Source organism: Pelophylax lessonae (assembly GCF_965119305.1).
Source record: "Pelophylax lessonae genome assembly, chromosome: 5".
NCBI classification, from domain to species: Eukaryota; Metazoa; Chordata; class Amphibia; order Anura; family Ranidae; genus Pelophylax; species Pelophylax lessonae.
Window position 1 is genome coordinate 140304991 of NC_138772.1, and position 21019 is coordinate 140326009.

General features: G+C 42.1%; 1 protein-coding gene across 3 annotated transcripts in view; it reads left to right on the forward strand.

The window, feature by feature from the left end:
- Nucleotides 1-21019, forward strand: part of CHN2 (chimerin 2) — a 502107-nt gene that overhangs the window by 424796 nt on the left and 56292 nt on the right. For all 3 annotated transcript variants that reach the window (XM_082258131.1, XM_082258132.1, XM_082258133.1), the window contains one exon: nucleotides 9430-9514. In XM_082258131.1, coding sequence (XP_082114257.1) covers nucleotides 9430-9514 — 85 coding nt within the window. The remainder of the gene's footprint in view (nucleotides 1-9429; nucleotides 9515-21019) is intronic.

Genomic DNA, 21019 nt, shown 5'->3' on the forward strand with positions numbered 1-21019 from the left:
TGTCATCTTGGAGGAGTGGAAGAGGACTCCAGTGGCAACCTGCGAAGCTCTGGTGAACTCCATGACCAAAGGGTTAAGGCAGTGCTGGAAAATAATGGGGGGCCACATAAAATATTGACAGTTTGGGCCCAATTTGGACATTTTAACTTAGGGGTGTACTCACTCTTGTTGCCAGCGGTTTAGAGTTATTTTGAGGGGACAGCAAATTTACACTGTTATACAAGCTGTACACTCACTACTTTACATTGTAGCAAAGTGTAATTTCTTCAGTGTTGTCACAAGAAAAGATATAATGAAATATTTACAAAAATGTGAGTGGTGTACTAACTTTTGTGAGATACTGTACATTTTTTTAATGCTGTATATGGATAGAACTTTGGTTATATAACGCAAGAGGAAGAGAACAAAGCTTGACTTATTGAAAAGGCTAAGTGGTTTATAAGTGAATGAAGGAGACAAAGTTCTGTTCAGTATGTCGATATTCTCGTGCTGTATCTTATGACTTCAGTACTATCGTCTGTGAGTATTCCTCTTCTTTAAAACAAGCGTATAACATCACTATGCTCAGCCTCATAGATCACTAATTCTGTCTTCATTTTAACTTCTTAATTGCTTAAGGGGGCAATATGTTAAAACTGACGCCAGTGTAAAGGTGTGCCTGTCACATTGGTAATGCATTGCTCTCCATTCTAGATAGAACTGAGGCTCATTATGCAGGTTTTTTTTTTCTTTATCTTGATCATAGCTTCTGCTAATAAATGTTAAAGCATTACCACACCAGTCAAAAAGGTCAGTAGGTTTCTGTCCCTTTAAGGATGAATCATCCATTATCCTAACTGTCAAACAGGCATCAGATGCTATACCTACTAGACCTGTTCTAAGAAAAGAACATGCAACTCCCGGTATTCTACAAAAATCCATACATATTTGCCATATTTTCTATAGGTTCAGCAAGCCAAAGTTCATACTTATTATATACCCACCCACCCTCCTGGTCTGATTCCTAAAGGATCCAGGTGCCTCCAGAAGTTGAAGAGACTGCCGGTAAACTGCACCTCAGTTTAAGGTTGAGAAGCTAATGAGGTTTAAACTTATAAAAGAAAAAAGGAGTCCAGATTTCCCAGTACTTATCCTCTTGACACTTCTGTATCATGGTTAGGTTCTCCATCTGCCAGATCTCAGTAATTCGAGCAAGCCAGTGCGTCCTTTTAGCCACAGCTACATTTAAGTATTACTATATTATTTATGGTCTTTGGTCAGCACTAGTGAGTTTTCATAGTGGATGTGGAGTATAGTTAGTTTTTAAATTAAAGGGCTGCATAGTGTAATTTGGGGGTTAATTTTAAAAATGCTAGTTACCTGAGTCTTATTGATCTAAACCAGTGCTCTCCAAACTGTGGCCCAGGGGTTCCATCCACTGACTCCAACCGTAGGGCATAATTCCTCCTACTGACCCCACAAAGGGGAAAAATTGTTCCCAATTACACCATTGAAGAGGCACAATTTGTCCCAATGTCACCAACGATGGGGCACTATTCCTCCCACTGATATCAATGATGGGGCACTTTTCCTCCCAATGATACTAATAATGAGGCACTATTCCTTCCACTGATACCATTGTTACCCATGATGGGGCACTATTGCTCCTAATGATACCAATGATGGAGCACTATTCCTCCCACGGATACCAATAATGAGGCACTATTCCTCCCAATGATACCAATGATGGGGCACTGTTTCTCCCACTGGCAGCAATGATGGGACACAATTTCTCCCACTGACACCAATGATGGGACACAGTATTTTCCACTGACACCAAAGATGGGACACAATTGCTCCCACTGACACCACCAATGGGAATTTCTCCTACTGACACCAACAGGGGTTCACTTTTCCTCACAATGACACCAATGATGGGATACTTCTTCTCCCAATGACAACAAAGCTGTGGCACAACTCCTCCCACTGACATCAATGAGGGGGCATTGTTTGCTCGCACTTACGCCAAAGCATTTTCTATTCCCACTGACCACAGACCAGCCCCCCTGAAGGACAGTAAGCTGGCCCTTTGTTTAGAAATCTTGGAGACCCCTGATCTAAACAATCAGGTCAGGAGTTATGACTTTTCATCACTGACTTGTTCAGGGTTAGTGGCTCTACTATGATAAATGTTCCCCTATACCACAGGTGTCAAACCAGCGGCCCTCCAGCTGTTGTGGAACTACAAGTCCCATGAGGCATTGCAAGGCTGACAGTTACAAGCATGACTCCAACAGGCAAAGGCATGATGGGACTTGTAGTTCCGCAACAGCTGGATGTCGGCCAGTTTGACACCCCTGCCCTATACTATGAAGAATAAAAATGCTTAGAAGTCCTTAGAGTCCAGTACTGTCCCTTTTGCAGCTGCAGTGGTGTGGGTCTTGTTCCATGTCACTATTTTTTTTGTTTGCTGTCTCTTCCTGTTTCTTGTGGTCGACTCACTGATAATGTGATGATGACCAACCTTGTGTAGATGGAGATCTGGCACCATACCATTCTCTATAGTGGCAACACAAGGTGGGAGTCACTTGCGCATCTTCCACCTACAAGCTTCTGCATTATCCATGTCCCATGTCATAGAAGGCTGCGGGCAGGAAACCCGCATGTCCATCTCATAAGAATATGTTTAAAAAGTATTTATAATTTAGAAAATATAAAAATTGTCAGTGTTTTATTCAGAGGAAGGAAAGACATGAAAGCATATTTTTGATGACATGTTCCTAAAAAGAGAGTAGTATAAACTTATGTTCATGTAATTCTGCTGTATTTTTTTTCATCAAAAATGCATTTATGCAACCTAAGAAAGTCATTACACCTGTCTGTTGGACTTCTATATTGAAGCCTCTCCATCCCATGAGATTTACATTATATACAGTTCTAAAACTTTCATCATCTCCAGAATATATTTTCCTTCTGTCATTCCCTGGTATAAGCTCTAATCCATTTGTACTAAACCGTAATGTAAAACCATATTTTTATGCCACAGGAATAAACCCCATAATCATCATTTTCTGAAAAGTTTTAGCTGTAGAGGAGCAATTATCTTTGATGTTGGCCACATAAGTGTATGTTTAGTATTTTCTAACTGGGACACTGAAATGCTGAAGCTACACAAATGCTTGCAGTGATTTTGTCATTTGATTTTTTTGGTCTTTGTCCCTAGATATGGTTTTTAAAAGTCATGATTATCTGGGCCTTGTTCTACATCTGACACACAGATTGCTTAAAATACAACTTTGAAAATTACTTGTTTCCAAAGCAGTTTTCATCTCTTGCGTATGTTGAGGCATTGTGTGTTAATTGACAGAAATCTTCCTTTTATGTTCCCACAGTCCCTCATTTTTGTTGTTGCTGAGGTATAGTTGTATATTCAAAATGTAAGTCTTTAGATCTAACTTACTTTATTATTTAATACCACAACATAAAGGACAGAAATGTGTTAGAAATAGTAGCAACATATCAGGCTTTACCTTCATACAACTGTTGTTATCATAAGAGTGATCATTCGTTTGCAAGGAACCTATTAGGATGGCCTATATGATTTTCCATTGATGACTTCAAACTTCAAAGGTGCATTTACTATACCTTTCATGTATCTGATTAACAGATCAATGATAGCTTTCTTCTATCTTTATATATTATTTTGGTCAGAGCCAATCCAGGCTCTGGAAGGATTCTGACAATATTGCCTGGATTCACCTGGCTGCCTAATAGAGAGCTGGCTCCACCTGGGAGAGCCAGAGCCAGCTGGAGTTGACCACCCACCTGCCCATTGTGTGTTTCGTCACAGCGTTATTGGCGGTTTTGGCCTTGCCAGCAATTGATTTTGCTTTATGAGCTATACCCACAAGTTTTATTCTGGGGTTTTATTCTGGGGTTTTATTCTGGGGTCAGTTTAATGCCTGTCTGGCACTGATGGTGAAAACCCGCCTCTTAGACTATCTGAGTATATGTTATGGATGCTCACGGTATAACTGTGACTGGCATTGTTATGTGGTACTTTTGAATGTTGTTACATTTGGGAAGTTCAATAAAGCTGTGTCCTTGCCCTATTTCCAACATATTCAGCCTCTCTGTCTTTTTTTTTTTTTTTGGGGGGGGGGGCAGGTTTTGGTACATTAGTTAGCCAAAATGAGCCTATGAATCTCAGCAGCCATGTGTACCTCTGTATGGTAAAGTATAATAAAACCTAATTTAACCACTTCAGTTCCGGAAGGTTCACCCCCCCCCCTCCCCCCTTCATGACCAGACCATTTTTTTGCGATACTGCACTGAATTGCTTTAACTGACATTTGCGCAGTCGTGCAACATTGTACCTGAATAAAATTGATGTCCTTTTTTTTCACAAATAGAGCTTTGTTTTGGTGGTATTTGAACACTTCTGCGTTTTTTTTTTTTTTTTTTTTGCGCTATAAACAAAAAAAGGCTGACAATTTTGAAAAAACCCAATATTTTTTACATTCTGCTATAAAACACATCCAAAAAAAAAAAAAGTAAAAAATCAAATTTCGTCATTAATTTAGGCCATATGTATTCTGCTACATGTTTTTAATTAAAAAAAATCCCAATAAGCATATATTGGTTTGGGCAAAAGTTATAGCATCTATAAACTATAGATAGATAGATTTTAAGTGACACTTTTTGGGGACCAGTGACACCAATACAGTGATCAGTGCTAAATGTACTAATGACACTGGCAGGGAAGGGGTTAACATCAGGGGTGATCAAAATATTAACTGTATTCCCTGGAGTGCTTTCTTACTGTGTGGGGGATGGTTTCAATGACAGAAGACAGGGATCCAGGTTGAACTGAACGGACTGGTGTCTTTATTCAACCTTACCAACTATTTAAAGTGGAGTTCCACCCATTTTAACAAGTTGATATGTATGTAATCCGCTTTAAATATGCTAATGCCAATGCTAACTATTATTTTTATTTTTTTAAGGAAATACCTTTTATCTTCTTTATTCATCTGCACTTCCGGGTCCTGCTGCTTTCGGCCATTACGTCACTCGGCAATTCGCCTAGTGACGAAATCTCGTGTGATTTCCAGCTCTCAGGGATGTATTGCATTCAGTCCGCGCTCTGCCCCGCCTCCGCCCCGCCTCCTCTCAGTGACTGAAAGCATTACATCCGGTAGAGCTCACTGAGAGGAGGCTGGGCAGTTTGTTGGATGCATTATCCGACGATAGACAGAGAGCAGAGGGGACAGAATCTAATGTCAGATTCTGCCTCGTTCGCTGTACTATCTGCGCATGCGCGGGACGGAACGGTTTATTCTTATGTGAGATTCATAGTGAGAAATGGCGGGAATATTATCTGATTACAGAACAGTCACACAGCTCTTATCAGGGAACATTAAAGGGGCACTCTCACCACATGGGGACACTGATGTAAAGGAGAACTCTCATGGGGACACTGATGTAATATATAAATAATAAAGGGGAACTCTAACTGGAATATTAAAGGGGAACTCTGATTGGAATATTAAAGGGGAACATGGAGAAAAGGTGCTTTAGGGTGGGGGGGCAAAGCCAGTGGGGAATCTCACTGACAGCTGATGACTCATTGGTTGCTAAGGACGCTGCGGCCAACTTCCCAGCCCGCTTCTTAGCAACCAGTTATATGTAGCGGGGATATTTAACGGGGGAAAAAAACACAAAACGATTTAGAAAATGCAACAGTTGCATTACTGGTGCGACTCCATTGAAGTCTATTACACGCAAAACTCAATCTGCTGCGGGAAAAAAAGTCCCTGACCCTTTTCAAAAATGCACTGGCTGAAAAATGTATAGGTATACCATAGAAAACCATATTAAATGGACTGTAGTGTGTTTCTGCAAAATGCAAAATTCACCAAAAAGTGCATAGGTGTGAATGTAGGGTAAGTGTCTTTTTGGCATTCATCACAAAAGGTTAAGATTTATGTTGCTTTTTTTTTTTTTTCAATGTACTTTATAAGTCTTTTAGAATTGGTTATGCGCTTTTCATTAGAATTTGTTTTAAAAGTCAATATATTTCATTATATACATTATTTATTTGGTAAATATCACTTTAAATTAGGTTTATTTATACTTTACAGTACAGCTGTACAGTAAACCCCCCTCCATTGCGGGGGTTACGTTCCGGACCCAGCCGCGAAAAGTGAAATTCCGCGAAATAGAAAAACCCTATTAAAATGCATTGTAGGCATGATTTTTTTACTGTCACTGTACGTGTAGAAGCATTTTAAGGTCTTTAAACACACTTTTAAAACAATAGAAACTAATTTAAACACATAAAAGATACTTAGAGACAGAACAAGAGCTATGAAAAACACAAAAATCTTTCATTTTTAATGATTTATATAGTAAAATAACATTACAAAAAAAACCGCGAATTACCGGGACCGCAAAAACTGAACCGCGATGTAGCGGGGGATTACTGTATACATTATTGATCTGAGCAATAGGTAGCGCTGCTTTTCATTTCTTAGAATAATACCATATATATATATATATATATATATATATTACTTTTGCATCCCTTTAAGGAAGGTCATATTTGAGCACACATGTGTTTTCATACATTAAAGTTATATAATAAATAAAGGCAAAACCTTTTTTTAAATTTTGGATAGAGTGGGGATAGATTGGAACACCTTTCAGTTTTTATTGCTGTCTGTACTCCCGTTAAGGAGATTCCCCCTATTCGTCCTGTTTATTAATATCATTTAAAGTGAAAATAAAAGAAAACCCAAAATTTTGGGCTGTCCCCAGAAAAATAATAGAGGGGTATTCTTCTAATGGGGACTCTAGTTTGCGTGACCTGGGGGTTCCCAAGTAATTCCCTTAATTTGCAGGGATTTTCTCTCACTTCCTGTTTGTCTATGGGACAGGAAGTGATGCAAAATCTCTGCAATGAGACACAGATGACGAAAAAAAACCTGAAAGGGGTTTATAACGCTCCTTTGCTCTAGCCACAATTTAAAAAAAAGTTTTGCCTATAGTTCTACTTTAAAGTCGAATTCCAGGCTGTAACAAACTAAATCTAAAACTGCTCCTGTCCCATTTCTAATGCCTATTCTAGATATCTTGTAGAAGGAAGATGCGCTTATACCTAACTATTCTCAGGGTGCTCCGGTCCACTCACATCATTTCCCCTGCAGCTGGCTTCAGGGGAGAGGAGAGAGCACCAACAACAGATTGAATGCCTGGGCGGTGACCTTACCCAGGGCCGTCTTTACCAAGGGGCAAACCGGGGCAACTGCCCAGGGCCCAATCTTGGAGGGGCCCAAAGCAGCTGCCGCTTGAACCCGCACATTAGGGCCCTGATGGCGGTATTGCAGAGTGGCGCGCACGGAGGCTGCATTCCCGAGCAAGCCAGCAGAGAGGGGGCGGTACTCGGAGCTCCGCCTCCACTGATGCTCTGACCCCCGCCCCATGCATCCTGTATGTTCAGATCAGAGCGGCTGTAGGGAGAGCAGTGATCGGAGTGGGAGCCCCGCCCCCAGACCTCTGTATTCTCCTGCCAGTTTAGAGGGGGGCAGGGGTCAGAGCATCAGTGGAGCTCCCAGTCCTGCTCCCTTGCTGCATCCTGTCTGGTAGGATTAGAGTGGCTGCCTGTAGTGAGAGGCTGAGAGCAATGATCGGAGTGGGAGCCCCGCCCCCCCAACCTCTATTCCCCAGCCAATTTAGAGGGGGCAGGGCCAGGAGCTCCACTGATGCCCTGACCCCGCCCCCTGCAGCCTACATGCTCAGGAATTAGCAAGCAAGATCAGAGTGGGAGTCCCATCCAGTGACCTCTGAAATTGTGTAATAAGCCCAGCTGGCCAGGTATGTCCTTACACTGATATAATGCTTGTTTTTCTAAAACCCTGAGCTGTGTTATTCAACTGTAAAGGTGTGCATTGTTGAAAGTTTTCTGACCCCCTCCTGTACCATGTCCGCAGCCTCTGACCCCCCTCCTGTACCATGTCCGCAGCCTCTGACCCCCCTCCTGTACCATGTCCACAGCCTCTGACCCCCCTCCTGTACCATGTCCACAGCCTCTGACCCCCCCTCCTGTACCATGTCCACAGCCTCTGACCCCCCCTCCTGTACCATGTCCACAGCCTCTGACCCCCCTCCTGTACCATGTCCACAGCCTCTGACCCCCCTCGTGTACCATGTCCACAGCCTCTGACCCCCCTCCTGTACCATGTCCACAGCCTCTGACCCCCCCTCCTGTACCATGTCCACAGCCTCTGACCCCCCTCCTGTACCATGTCTGCAGCCTCTGACCCCCCTCCTGTACCATGTCCGCAGCCTCTGACCCCCCTCCTGTACCATGTCCGCATCCTCTGACCCCCCTCCTGTACCATGTCCGCAGCCTCTGACCCCCCTCCTGTACCATGTCCGCAGCCTCTGACCCCCCTCCTGTACCATGCCCGCATTCTCGGACCCCCCTCCTGTACCATGTCCGCAGTCTCTGACCCTCTCCTGTACCATGTCCGCAGTCCCAGGGCCCAAGAAAATTTTTGCCCAGGGCCCAATCAGTATTAAAGACGGCCCTGACCTTACCCATAGGCTTACTATGAGGCATCCGTTGTTAGCTGTCCCTCCTCTCCCCCGGAAACCGCCACTGGGAGTCGATCATGTGACCAGACTGGATCGCCTTGAGAATAGGTAAGCATAAGCATCCCTTTTATAGGGTAGTTGGAATTGGAGTTAGGAGGGGTGTGGGGTCCTTTTAAGCTTTAAACACTGCTTATATTGTCATCAAAGACCTAAAAATGGGGACTCTTACAAAAAAATTGGGGGTTAGTTTGTCGGGGTCATGTACTCAAAAAAAAAAAAATTATTTCTATAAAACCATGAGTCTACTGTGGCTATCCTGCAGTTCTAAGGACAAACCATATTGATACTATGCAGCATACTTATAAGTCTTTTAGAACACTTCCCCTGATATAAAATTACATTTCATAAGAGAAAACTGATTTAACTTTATGAACCTTGCTTGTAAAATTATTTTTTATTCTGGAAAGGTTCACTGCAATTATTAGTTAATATTTCAAATGTAAACAGGAATATTCGCTTTGTGTAGTAAAAATTGTCATTAACTGGGAACAACACTTTCAGAAAGTCTATTTGCAGTTTGGAAAACGCATCCTGTGCGGAATTGCTTCCCATTACAAAACATCCGCTGGCATATTATATATTTCTTTTTAATCTGCAGTGGTTTGATATTTATATATAATGCCTCTAAAGCTAACCTTGATAGTAAGAGAAAAGTTAGGCATACTGTGTTCTTTTACCAGTTTAAAAAGTACAATTAAGGACCTTTGCATGGCACGTATTATAATGCAGCATTTTGTCTTGTCCATCTATCATAGTCGGTCTTCTTACGACCATGTCTTGTGTTTTTTACAGGTACACACATTTCGGGGGCCGCACTGGTGTGAATACTGTGCAAACTTCATGTGGGGCCTTATTGCTCAGGGAGTCCGGTGCTCAGGTATGGTAACCTCATCCAATTCTTTTTATCAGCAATCTCCTGAATTTCACCAAGTGTATTGTACGCATTGTGGTTTCTTCACAGTCTATAAAGGTCATAATACAACTGAATCCAAAACGGCAAATGAAGATATATTGGTACATTGCCCTATAATAAACAGGCAGCGAGGTTAATTCTAGATATTCTGGTGAGAAACAGAGACCAGTCTGACCTTATGCAGACCTTTCCATGATATCCCACAGTTTGCTTGAGTTTTCTGTTTATGGAAAGAGAGAGGAAAGTAAACTTCACTGGTGGGCAGACTGGCAATGATAACAAGAGAGTGATCTGAGATATTGATGGGAGAAGCTACTGTGCTGACTGCTGATGGAGCATTGGACACAGCTAATGGTATATTCTACAGAGAAATAAAGCATGAATAAATGATAAAGCATGGATTTTCAGATGGGAATTAGGCATTTCCTTCTCATATGGCAAGATGACCATCCAACGTCAACCAACAACATGTACAGGGCACACAGACACTTCTGTAAAACATGACCCATATGGTATAAAATACACACACAAGTCCCTGCACTAGCAAGAGCACATTTACAAAGAAATAAACACAAATTCTAAATATCACAAGCAGCTGGACTTTACACTGGTAAAATGTTCTTAAATTATTACCCAAAAGTGTATAATACAACACAAAATGTGCATATGTACACAACAAAAGGTGCTCCACCCAAGACTAAAGCCCCGTACACACGTACCGATGGTCGGCTTACAAATGTTCCTCTTTTCTCCCCGGGATGTCGGTGTCTGCTGAAAAGTGCAAAGACAGCACAAGGACAGCACAAGAATTTTGTCCGCCGACTGCAGAAGTGATGTCATGTAATGGTTAACTTTCCCTGTGTTTTCTATTTTCTGAGCATGCCCAGTCTTGCAAATCTGCGGTCTGTCGGCCGAATTGTGTACTGACAGGCGAACAATCGTCCGTTCTGGTGTCGGCATACAAATATTTTCATGTTTGCACGAAAGACTTTTGTCCGCGGATTGTGCGCAGACATCTGTCGGAGGCACCATACTAACACGCGTACAATCGGCAGATCCTTCGTCCACCGACGTTTGTATGCCGACGATCGGTACGTGTGTACGGGCCTTAAGGCCCCTTTCATACCCTCCGTCCATCGGACAGAGTCCGTTTTTCTCAGCGGGGGATCGATCCGCCGATCTCCCGCTGAGCAGGAGGAGAACAGCTGTGTCTCCGCGCTGTGTGCGGAGACACAGCTGTCAGTTCCCCATGCATCTCTATGGGGGAAATCGGATGGGAACGGTCCGTTGGTCCGTTCTCATCCGATCCGATCCGCTGGACGGATGGAAAATAGGGTTTCCATCCGTCCAGATTTGACGGATCGGATCGAATGTCAGCGGACATGTCTCCGCTGACATCCGATGCCCCATAGGGATGCATGGGGGGGCCGTTCAGATCCGCCAAAAAAACTGAACGGTCCACCTGTGTGAAAGAGCCCTAAAAGGCCAAACCTATTATATCCAATTAATATGTCCAGATTAAATATACAGAGTCCAGAAAGAGTTATAAATGGTGATAAAGATGTTGAAATGTTCAAAGCAGAGGGAACAATCCACAATACCACTGCTTCATATCAGACCTCAAATGCATCCCAAAGCCAATAAGAAAGGTCAATGGCAACTGATTGCTCTATATTAGATCCAGGCCTAACACCTAAAACCCAAATAGGTTTGTATTTAAACTGCTGTATGTACAAAATTCACCAGCACTGAGTTACATTTGGGGTTATTTTTCTAAAACTGGAGAGTGCAAAATCTGGTGCTGATCTGCATGGAAACCAATCAGCTTCCAGGTTTTACTGTCTTAATTGGAGAGGCTGAAGTTAGAAGCTGATTGGCTATTATGCACAGCTGCACCAGATTCTGAGTGCCCCGGTTTTGAGAAACCCCCCCCCAATGTCAGATCACTTCTCAGATTCCAGCAATCTTCAAAGAATTCCTGGTCACATGTAAACCATTTTTTTGTTGTTTATGGCTTAACAACAAGCTTATATTTAATTTTGCCAGTTATTCTCACCTATACACAAGTTTCTTTTTCTATGTCTTCCTTTCAAAGACTAATGGCTGCACATCCATTTTTGCAACCGAGACAGTGAGCTTAATGTGGGACTAAAGCCATCCATACATGGAAAAAATTGCCTGTTTTAGCAGGGAATAATTCAGCCTGAACCAACATGGATAGAAATTTGGCAGGTTCAAAAGGGACCATGTATGGTCACTGTTGGATTTTTCCTGCTTGATCGGAGCTGCAGGCTATAGCCAGGAAAGCTGATCATTGTATTCTGGCAGTGGGGGGTCTCCCCGCTGTCAGATTACGCTGATACAGTGTGGAAGATTCCCCTATCCTCCTCAAATGTGTGGATGAAAAAAAGGGGCCCCTTTTTTTTCTTTTTTCTTTTTTGGTTGCACGAAAACAAAACAGACTCATCTATGTGCTAGATCAGGGATATGTAAACTGTGGCCCTCCAGATGTTGCAGAACTACAAGTCCCATGAGGCATAGCAAGACTCTGACAGCCACAAGCATGACACCCAGAGGCAGAGGCATGATGGGACTTGTAGTTTTGCAACAGCTAGAGGGCCACAGTTTGCATATCCCTGTGCTAGATGATAGGAGTCCCCACTATCAGACCACAATGGCACGGCGGGAGCATTCCTGCATTCAGCTCACTTGGATGAGTTTGGATGAGGAAATCTGTTCAGTTTTTTTGATAAACACGCTGGCTGATTGAGAAAACTAAACCATGTATGGCCAGCTTTAGAGGATGGAGTAGGCAGCTGCGTGGGGAGGGTCCTGTTATTTATATGGAAGCTGTGGCAGCTCAGATCTGTTTTACTGCAGATATTTGCTCTTTATCAGATATTCACAATTGTATTGGAAATTTCATTTTTCCCAAACTTCAACTAGAACACAAATGTTTTTAATGAGAGTGTAAAACAAGATATCAACAAGATATCAAGGCTAGATGAGCATTTTATGACAAAAGAAAATGACATGAACTTTCCAGAAATAAAAAAAAAAAAAAAAAACTCCCACACATTATATACTGCAAGGGTGAAATGCTAATTTCTGCCCAAGGATATCTGCAAAAAGCACTTCAACCCTATTTCTTGCTCCTGCAGGCTCCTCCTTCCATGTGACTAGTCCCCTGAAGCCTCTCTGGTGCTCTGGCTGGTGGTCACTGGTAGTCCTGCTTTATAAGTGAGGATGCCAAGGGTTTGCCCACAACCTGGAGTATTGGAGAGGAGTTCAGCTTTATGGAATGATAACTCATGCGATTATTTTGTACATGAATGAGAAAAAATTAAAATAAATAGCTACCGAATGCAAAGTTCAGCTGATCTGTGCATTTGTCTTTAGTCAACTGAAAAAAAAGGCAAATAAGGCATGGTAATAAAACTACCATGTGCTTACCGCTGTTGTGAATAGAGGCTGCTGTGTGCTTGGTTGCTTTGTTCTACAGACGTCTGACCATACAACGTGTCCGTACATGTACAGTATCTCACAAAAGTGAGTACACCCCTCACATTTTTGTAAATATTTTATTCTATCTTTTCATGTGACAACACTGAAGAAATGACACTTTGCTACAATGTAAAGTAGTGAGTGTACAGCTTGTATAACAGTGTAAATTTGCTGTCCCCTCAAAATAACTCAATACACAGCCATTAATGTCTAAACCGCTGGCAACAAAAGTGAGTACACCCCTAAGTGAAAATGTCTAAATTGGGCCCAATTAGCCATTTTCCCTCCCCAGTGTCATGTGACTCGTTAGTGTTACAAGGTCTCAGGTGTAAATGGGGAGCAGGTTTGTTCATTTTGGTGTTATCGCTCTCACTCTCTCATACTGGTCACTGGAAGTTCAACATGGCATCTCATGGCAAAGAACTCTCTGAGGATCTGAAAAAAAGAATTGTTGCTCTACATAAAGATGGCCTAGGCTTTAAGAAAATTGCCAAGACCCTGAAACTGAGCTGCAGCATGGTGGCCAAGACCATACAGTGGTTTAACAGGACAGGTTCCACTATGAACATGGTCGACCAAAGAAGTTAAGTGGGCGTGCTCAGCGTCATATCCAAAGCTTGTCTGTGGGAAATAGACATATGAGTGCTGCCAGCATTACTGCAGAGGTTACAGGGGTGGGGAGGTCAGCCTGTCAGTGCTCAGACCCTACGCCGCACACTGCATCAAATTGGTCTGCATGGCTGTCATCCAAGAAGGAAGCCTCTTCTAAAGATGATGCACAGGAATGCCCGCAGTTTTCTGAAGACAAGCAGACTAAGGACATGGATTACTGGAACCATGTCCTGTGGTCTGATGAGACCATGATAAACTTATTTGGTTCAGATGGTGTCAAGCATGTGTGGCGGCAACCGGATGAGGAGTACAAAGAAAAGTGTGTCTTGCCTACAGTCAAAAATGGTGGTGGGAGTGTCATGGTCTGGGGCTGCATGAGTACTGCTGGCCCTGGGGAGCAACAGTTCATTGAGGGCTCAGAGCATTATCCCCTCCCTTTGGAGACTGGGCCGCAGGGCAATATTCCAACATGATAACAACCCCAAACACACCTCCAAGACGACCACTGCCTTGCTAAAGAAGCTGAGGGTAAAGATGATGGGCTGGCCAAGCATTTCTCCAGAACTAAACCCTATTGAGCATCTGTGAGGCATCCTTAAACTGAAGGTGGAGGAGCGTAAGATCTCTAACATCCACCAGCTTTGTGATGTCGTCATGGAGGAGTAGAAGAGGACTCCAGTGGCAACCTGTGAAGCTCTGGTGAACTCCTTGCCCAAGAGGGTTAAGGCAGTGCTGGAAAATAATGGTGGCCACTTAAAATATTGACACTTTGGGAACAATCTGGACATTATTAGGGGTGTACTCACTCTTGTTGCCAGCAGTTTAGACATTAATGGCTGTGTGTTGAGTTATTTTGAGGAGACAGCAAATTTACACTGTTATACAAGCTGTACACTCACTACTTTACATTGTAGCAAAGTATACCGTATTTGCCGGCGTATAAGACGACTGGGCGTATAAGACGACCCCCAACTTTTCCTGTTAAAATATAGATTTTGGGATAAACTCGCCGTATAAGACTACCCCTCTTCCAATGCCCATATTGTACCGTATATACAGTTGGGAAACATCATTTTATTTATTTTCTTCCACTTAATTTACACCCCTTTATCTGGTAATAATAGATGTGACCAGATAAACCCGCCTCTTTCACCTGTCTGGCCCCTGCCCTGCTTGTACCGTAGTCTATGACACAGGACTCCCTGTCAGAGTTGGTATCCCCGCCGCCGGATCTTATCGCGCATGCGCACCTGCACCGCTTCAGGCCTCAGGAGCGAGATGCAGGGATGGACGCCGATAAGAAGGTAGGATACCAGAGCGGGCGGGCGAGCGAGCGGGCGGGCGGGTCAGACGGCTGAAAGGCATGTTTTTCCTGATGCATCTGGTCACATTGCCGCTCTCTCCATACCCCGGGCATACCACGGATGTTTTTGAGCGCCCCCCTCCACCGCATATTCTGATTCGGCGTATAAGACGATATCCGGCGTATAAAACGACCCCTGACTTTAGAGAAGATTTCCAGGGGTTAAAAAGTCGTCTTATATGCCGGAAAATACGGTAATTTCTTCAGTGTTGTCACATGAATAGATATAATAAAAGATTTACAAACATGTGAGGGGTGTACTCACGTTTGTGAGATACTGTAAGTACTTGTATATAGTACCTTAATGTATGTATGCACATCATGTCTGGACAACATTCTGCAAAAAAAAGATAAGAGGCTATTTATTAGAAGGATTTGAAGTATAGAAATTTGTAAAGTGGATTGCAGCTAATCTAAAGGGAAATTATCGTGGATTTTGTCCATTTTATTTAATTTTCATATGGTCATAAGGTTTAAAACACATACATTTTGTACTATTAATATAAAATCTTCTCGACAAATTAACATTCAATACAGGGTTCACCTATGACACATGATTCACATAGTGTTTTAGGTTTTCTAAAGGGAGAGCACAGCAGAAGCTGTTTGCTTTCATACTCTCCCTCTGACTAAAACTTCCTATGGAGTCCACTAAGGAGGCAGGGGAGGGGGTGAACAGTGGTTCTAACTCATTCTATTATGTGTAAGCTGTAAAAGGGTGTTGATGGACTTTTATTAGTGTTAGAAGGGTATGACATAACCATACAATTCTATGTGAATGTAAAACCTGCTTGTAGCAGATCAGAAAGTCAGCTGCAGGTCAATTGTGCTTGTCCAAGAATTCTGAACGATTTTAGAAGCATCTAAAACTTATATTAAATTGATGAAAACAAAAGCCCAGAGACAATCATCACAGGCCCTAAAGATTGCTTGGAGAACATTGGAAGGAGCCGAGGGCATCACCTGCTGGCTAGAAATTCAATTAAAATATATTCTAAAGAAATACAGGTATATAGTTACTTAACGTGGATGTAACCCCCCATTCATGAAATCTGACCTGGGCACATATATCTGTAGTGTTTACTTATCTCTCTTCAAAGCCCTAAGTCCCGTAGCTTTCTCCTGCTCCATTTTTCTGTTATCAGCATGATAACTTTTGACAAGTTCTCTGTCAACTGAGATCAAACCAGGCTGAAATTTGTGTCGGTGGATGTATAGAAATAGATTTGCAGACAGCTGGTCTATTCATAGCACAGCTTCTCATGTTTTTGCCTATGTGGAGAGGGTGGGGTGTGTCTTTCCTCCAATCAGCTGTCTCACAGTATATGGCCAAACTTCCCTCCCACAGGTGAATCAGGAAGAGAAAATTCTAACAGGATGTGCATTTTCTAAACAGTCGAGAAAGCTGAAGACAGCACATATACAAGTAAAACTTATGTAGGGAGATTTGTTTCATCTCTTTGTATCATCCGAGGCTGTTCATTTCACCTCACTATATGCAGGGCCGTCTTTAACACAGGGCAAAAGGGGCAGCTGCCCCGGGCCCCGTCATTGTTGTGGGGCCCAAGGCAGCTTCCTCTTGAGACTACACTGCCTGCAAATAGTTGCTAAGTGGATTCAGGAGGGCACAAGAAAATATTTGCCCAGGGTCCAATTATTAATAAAAATGGCCCTGAATATATGTCAGGGTTTATATCCACTTTAAAAAAAATAAAGCAGATTTTCTAGTCCTAACCATATTACAAAAAAAGAAACAAAATATATGCATAATTATTTCAACTTTAACAAACATAAGTATTTAATATCACCATTATTATTTCTTACTATACTATAGTACCTGGTCACAATGCATTTATTGTGGCTCTTTGAACTCGAGGGAAATTGCTAAATAAACAGATAAAATACATATAAAGGAGCTGTTCTGCTTGCCAAATAGTTTGTATTTCTAAAACTATAGATAGATAGATTCTAGTGACTTTTTTTGGGAACCGGTGACACCAATACAGTGATCAGTGCTAAAAAAAATGCACTGTTACTGTATAAATGACACTGGCAGGGAAGGAGTTAATACCAGGGGTGATCAAGGAGTTAAGTGTTCTCCTAGGGAGTGCTTTCTAACTGTATTGGGACCAGATTTACTAGAGGAAAAGAGAGATCTGTATTTCAGCTTAGCTGAAACACAAGATCTCTCTCTGCCTCTGTGACAGAACAGCGGCCTGCCTCGTTTACATAGGCAGACCGCAGTTCTGTCATTCCACGGAACCAGTGGCGGGTCCTGGCGGCCCTCGCTGCTGGCGGACCGGCTGATTAGCTCCCCTGTGTCCAATCACAGTGGGAGCGGCGCTCCAGTGGAGTGCGCTTTCCCCTGAAAACCTGTGCACAAAAATCACGTACATGTATGTGATTTTGCGCAGCCGGGCCGCCCTGCCACCTCTTTCACTATGCTTTTTTAGAAGCAAAGAGACCCAGTGATGCTCACTGGGTATGAAATAAGGTATGCAACTAAAATAAAAAGGTTTTATTTTAAAATGTCATGAGCAGGTTGAGGAGCGGAAAGGAGGAATCAGGGAATGCAAAATATAAGCAAAATATAATTCAGCTTTAAAAACTACAATAAATTATGCATTGATGAATACAGAGCTGCATTAATGTTTGTTTTTTATATTTACCTGGAGTTTAGCTTTAAAAAAAGGGCTACTTTACAGAGTAAAGTCAGAGTATCTAGACTGCAGTGCAATCCCAGCAGCCATTGTAGATGTATAGCTGTGGTCATTCCGGGACATCATGGCCTGAAAGCAGTTTATGTGTACATAGGCATATAGAGTGCATACTGTTATTGCTAGACCAACCTCATTGTAAGTGGCTGCAGCTGTTGACAGGTCCTTGACATAAGTTGCACTGATTACTGGGACTCGTCTAAAATGCTACAAAAACATTTAATAGAGTAGTGCCCTCCAGGATTTGAAGAGATTTCACTGTCCTTGTGATGAATTATGCTTGACTTAATTTAAGCTATCGTGACAAATTAAAAATATTTTGTTCCTAATTTAAAGTTGCCCTCTGGGCTTCCGTGCAATTCACTGATGTGTAATTGGATGAAAGGGTTGTTCAAACGCATCATTATTTTATAGCCCGCGGATGACCTTTTCTGTGATAGAGAAAAAACATTATGCGTTCTTCCTCCTGCATTCAGGATTCATACTCTAAACAATATATTTGAAGCTCTATCTTCATAAATGGTTGGTATTATGAAATAGCCGCTTTCCAGCATTTTTAATGGGTATTCTGTTTGAATGTCTAAGTGCATTTGGAAGGACTATATAAAATATTCACTCCTAAGCTATGACTATTAAAGGTAAAAATAGGCATTGAGATGCATACAGGGAGCACATCTTACTTGCTAGGGCTTCACTCTTTCATCCAGACGTTGCTGTAGTCCTCAAGTCCACCCCAATCCACTTTGATGGCACCTGCAGGCTCCTTACTGTATCTTACAATGATGATTGACAGTAATTTCACAAGTTTCCCACAGGCACCAGTCATATTTAGCCCCTCTTTAGAAGTATTTTTATTAGTTAAGCAAGCCAGGAGATGACTGGGAACTTTGGTCTGGTGGGAGGGTAAGCACAAATAACTGGCCATTTTGTAGTGGGAATAGATTTCTGTGTAGCTTGAGAAGTGTGCCATTGTTCCTCTGTAGGCATGGTAAAAGAAGGGTTTCCCCGCCATGTGTGTGAATAAGTCAAAGGTGATTTTCCTAACAGGCCTGTAGGCCCAAGAGAGCATGTCTGACCAACATGTAGGCAGGTGCCTAAAATGTCATTTGTGTGTTACATTCAAGAGTTACTGTTCAGTGATGTAAGGGTTAAAAAGTTGTGGTGTGTCTGCCAGTTTGCCTGTGCAGCTTCTTGTAGCAGAGGTATTAAGGCAGGAAGGGGTTGTGCCAGGAAGAGCGAGGTTGGTCATGATAGGAAGAAAAACCATACACAGATAAATGCAGTGTTGCACCTAAGTGGGGTCACCCCTTAGCGGGACCCTGAAGCATGACTGTTAGTGAGCCATGTATCACCGGTTGGAAGCTAGCACCAACTAAAGGTATGGGACAACACAGTATAGCCGAAAATCCTGACTAATTTTTAACATGGAACACTTTTCACCTGATAACTTGTTGAATTGCTATGTGGTTCATAAAGAACTGTATTATGGGGATGACAAAGAATTGTTTCTTTATGCCATTTTTTTCAGTAAAATAAGTTTCTAGTTAAGTAAATTGTAGTCTGATTTTTGTGAACACAAAGTGAGAGTGAAGTCCTACAGTGTATGGGAACAGGGAATGAAAAGCAAGTCTTCATGTTCATCTCAGGGTGATGGGAAGTAATAGGTAAAAAGGAAGGAGGAGCAGCCAACTCGGGACAGAAGTAATGGAGGTTCTGTCGGAAGGGTGGATTGGTGGCTGTATGGTCTACCCTTCTAAGCAGCAGGAGCTCTATGTTAGGGATGGCTGCGTAGCAGAACTATTATATGAACTGGGCATGGACCACTGGTGTGGGAGGCCTTGCAGAGTATACAGCAGCTTCCCTCCTTGCCTTCGGGTCAAAAGTAAAGTGTAACGTGTATAAAGAAATAATGGAGGAAAATCAGTGTTACACGCTATTTCCCTCAAAATTGGTTTGTATTCATTGCTGGAACAGGTGTAATTGGCAGGGGAAAAGACGTTATCCTTCAGCGAGGTGCTTTGGCCTTCGACCACAAGGGGTGCTAACTCACACATTAAAGTCGTACTATCATTCAAACACTTATAATAATAAAAATGATACTGCCAGCATGCAGTTCCCCCATGCTGCCAGCAAACCGGACATGTTTCTAGCCTTCCTTGCTGAATCAGTAGTTCTTCATGGTAGTTCCCATCAAAGTAACTGGCTTAAAGAGTAACTCCATTTTTTTTTTTTGAGAAAACAATCCCCTCTGGGTGATCTATGTACATTGCAAGGGTTTTAACAATCTTTGTTGCAGATTCCTACCTTTTGGTGTGCTAAAGGAAAAGCAGTTTTTTTGTGTCAATGTGCAAAGTGAAAGTGAAGGGAAGTGACTTTTTCATTATTATGATTAATCCTTGGGAGTATTTCACCAAAGTATCTCACCAAAAATAGGGAGTATCTCACCAACAATACATTTTAGTTGCAGAGGATGCCTAGAATCTGACTTGTATCTTACATAGTTACATAGTTAGTGAGGTTGAAAAAAGACATAAGTCCATCCAGTTCAACCTATATCTTGATGCAGACTTCTGGGAAAAAGCAGTGAGCCAATCACACAAGCAGGAAATTACATTTCTTGGGAAGTTCTGTACACCAATGGAACAACTCCAGTTTGCCATATTGCAATGAATTTTGGAGAAACTTACAACACTGCAGATTTAAAAGGAAAGATGTTTTAAAAACATTCAGTTACAATATGACTTGTGTAGCAATTGTATATACTTTTACCCTTTAAAAAAACTGCTGCCCTTACTCCTTGCAGCTTTGTAGTAGCCCTGGCATTGAAAATGGCTTAACAATCCACGGCCAAATGGGGCCATCTTCCAACCTTTGTCACTGACTGTAGATGCAGCTCTGTTCAAGGTTCCAGATAATAAAGTATCTCTACCTGGATCTACCAGCCCAATATATCTTATTAGTGATGTTTCAGGCAGCAAATTGCGGATTAGCAGGTGTATGGGTATATCTAGTGGACTTTCTGAGTTCGCTACAGTTTCAGTATTTTCTAAAAAGAGTTAAGGTAGATTAATTATTTTTAGGAAGACATAGAGGTTTTTCAAACTAACATTCGTAGAAAAATTCTCGGTACATTTGACGACTCCATGAAGGTCGTTCGACAGTACTTCAAAATTTTGTTTTGTTTGCTTAACATTCAGTTTTGGAAAAAATGTAATTTCCTGAACGAGAACCATAATTACTATTAGAAACTTCTTCATTCAATAAAAATTTTCC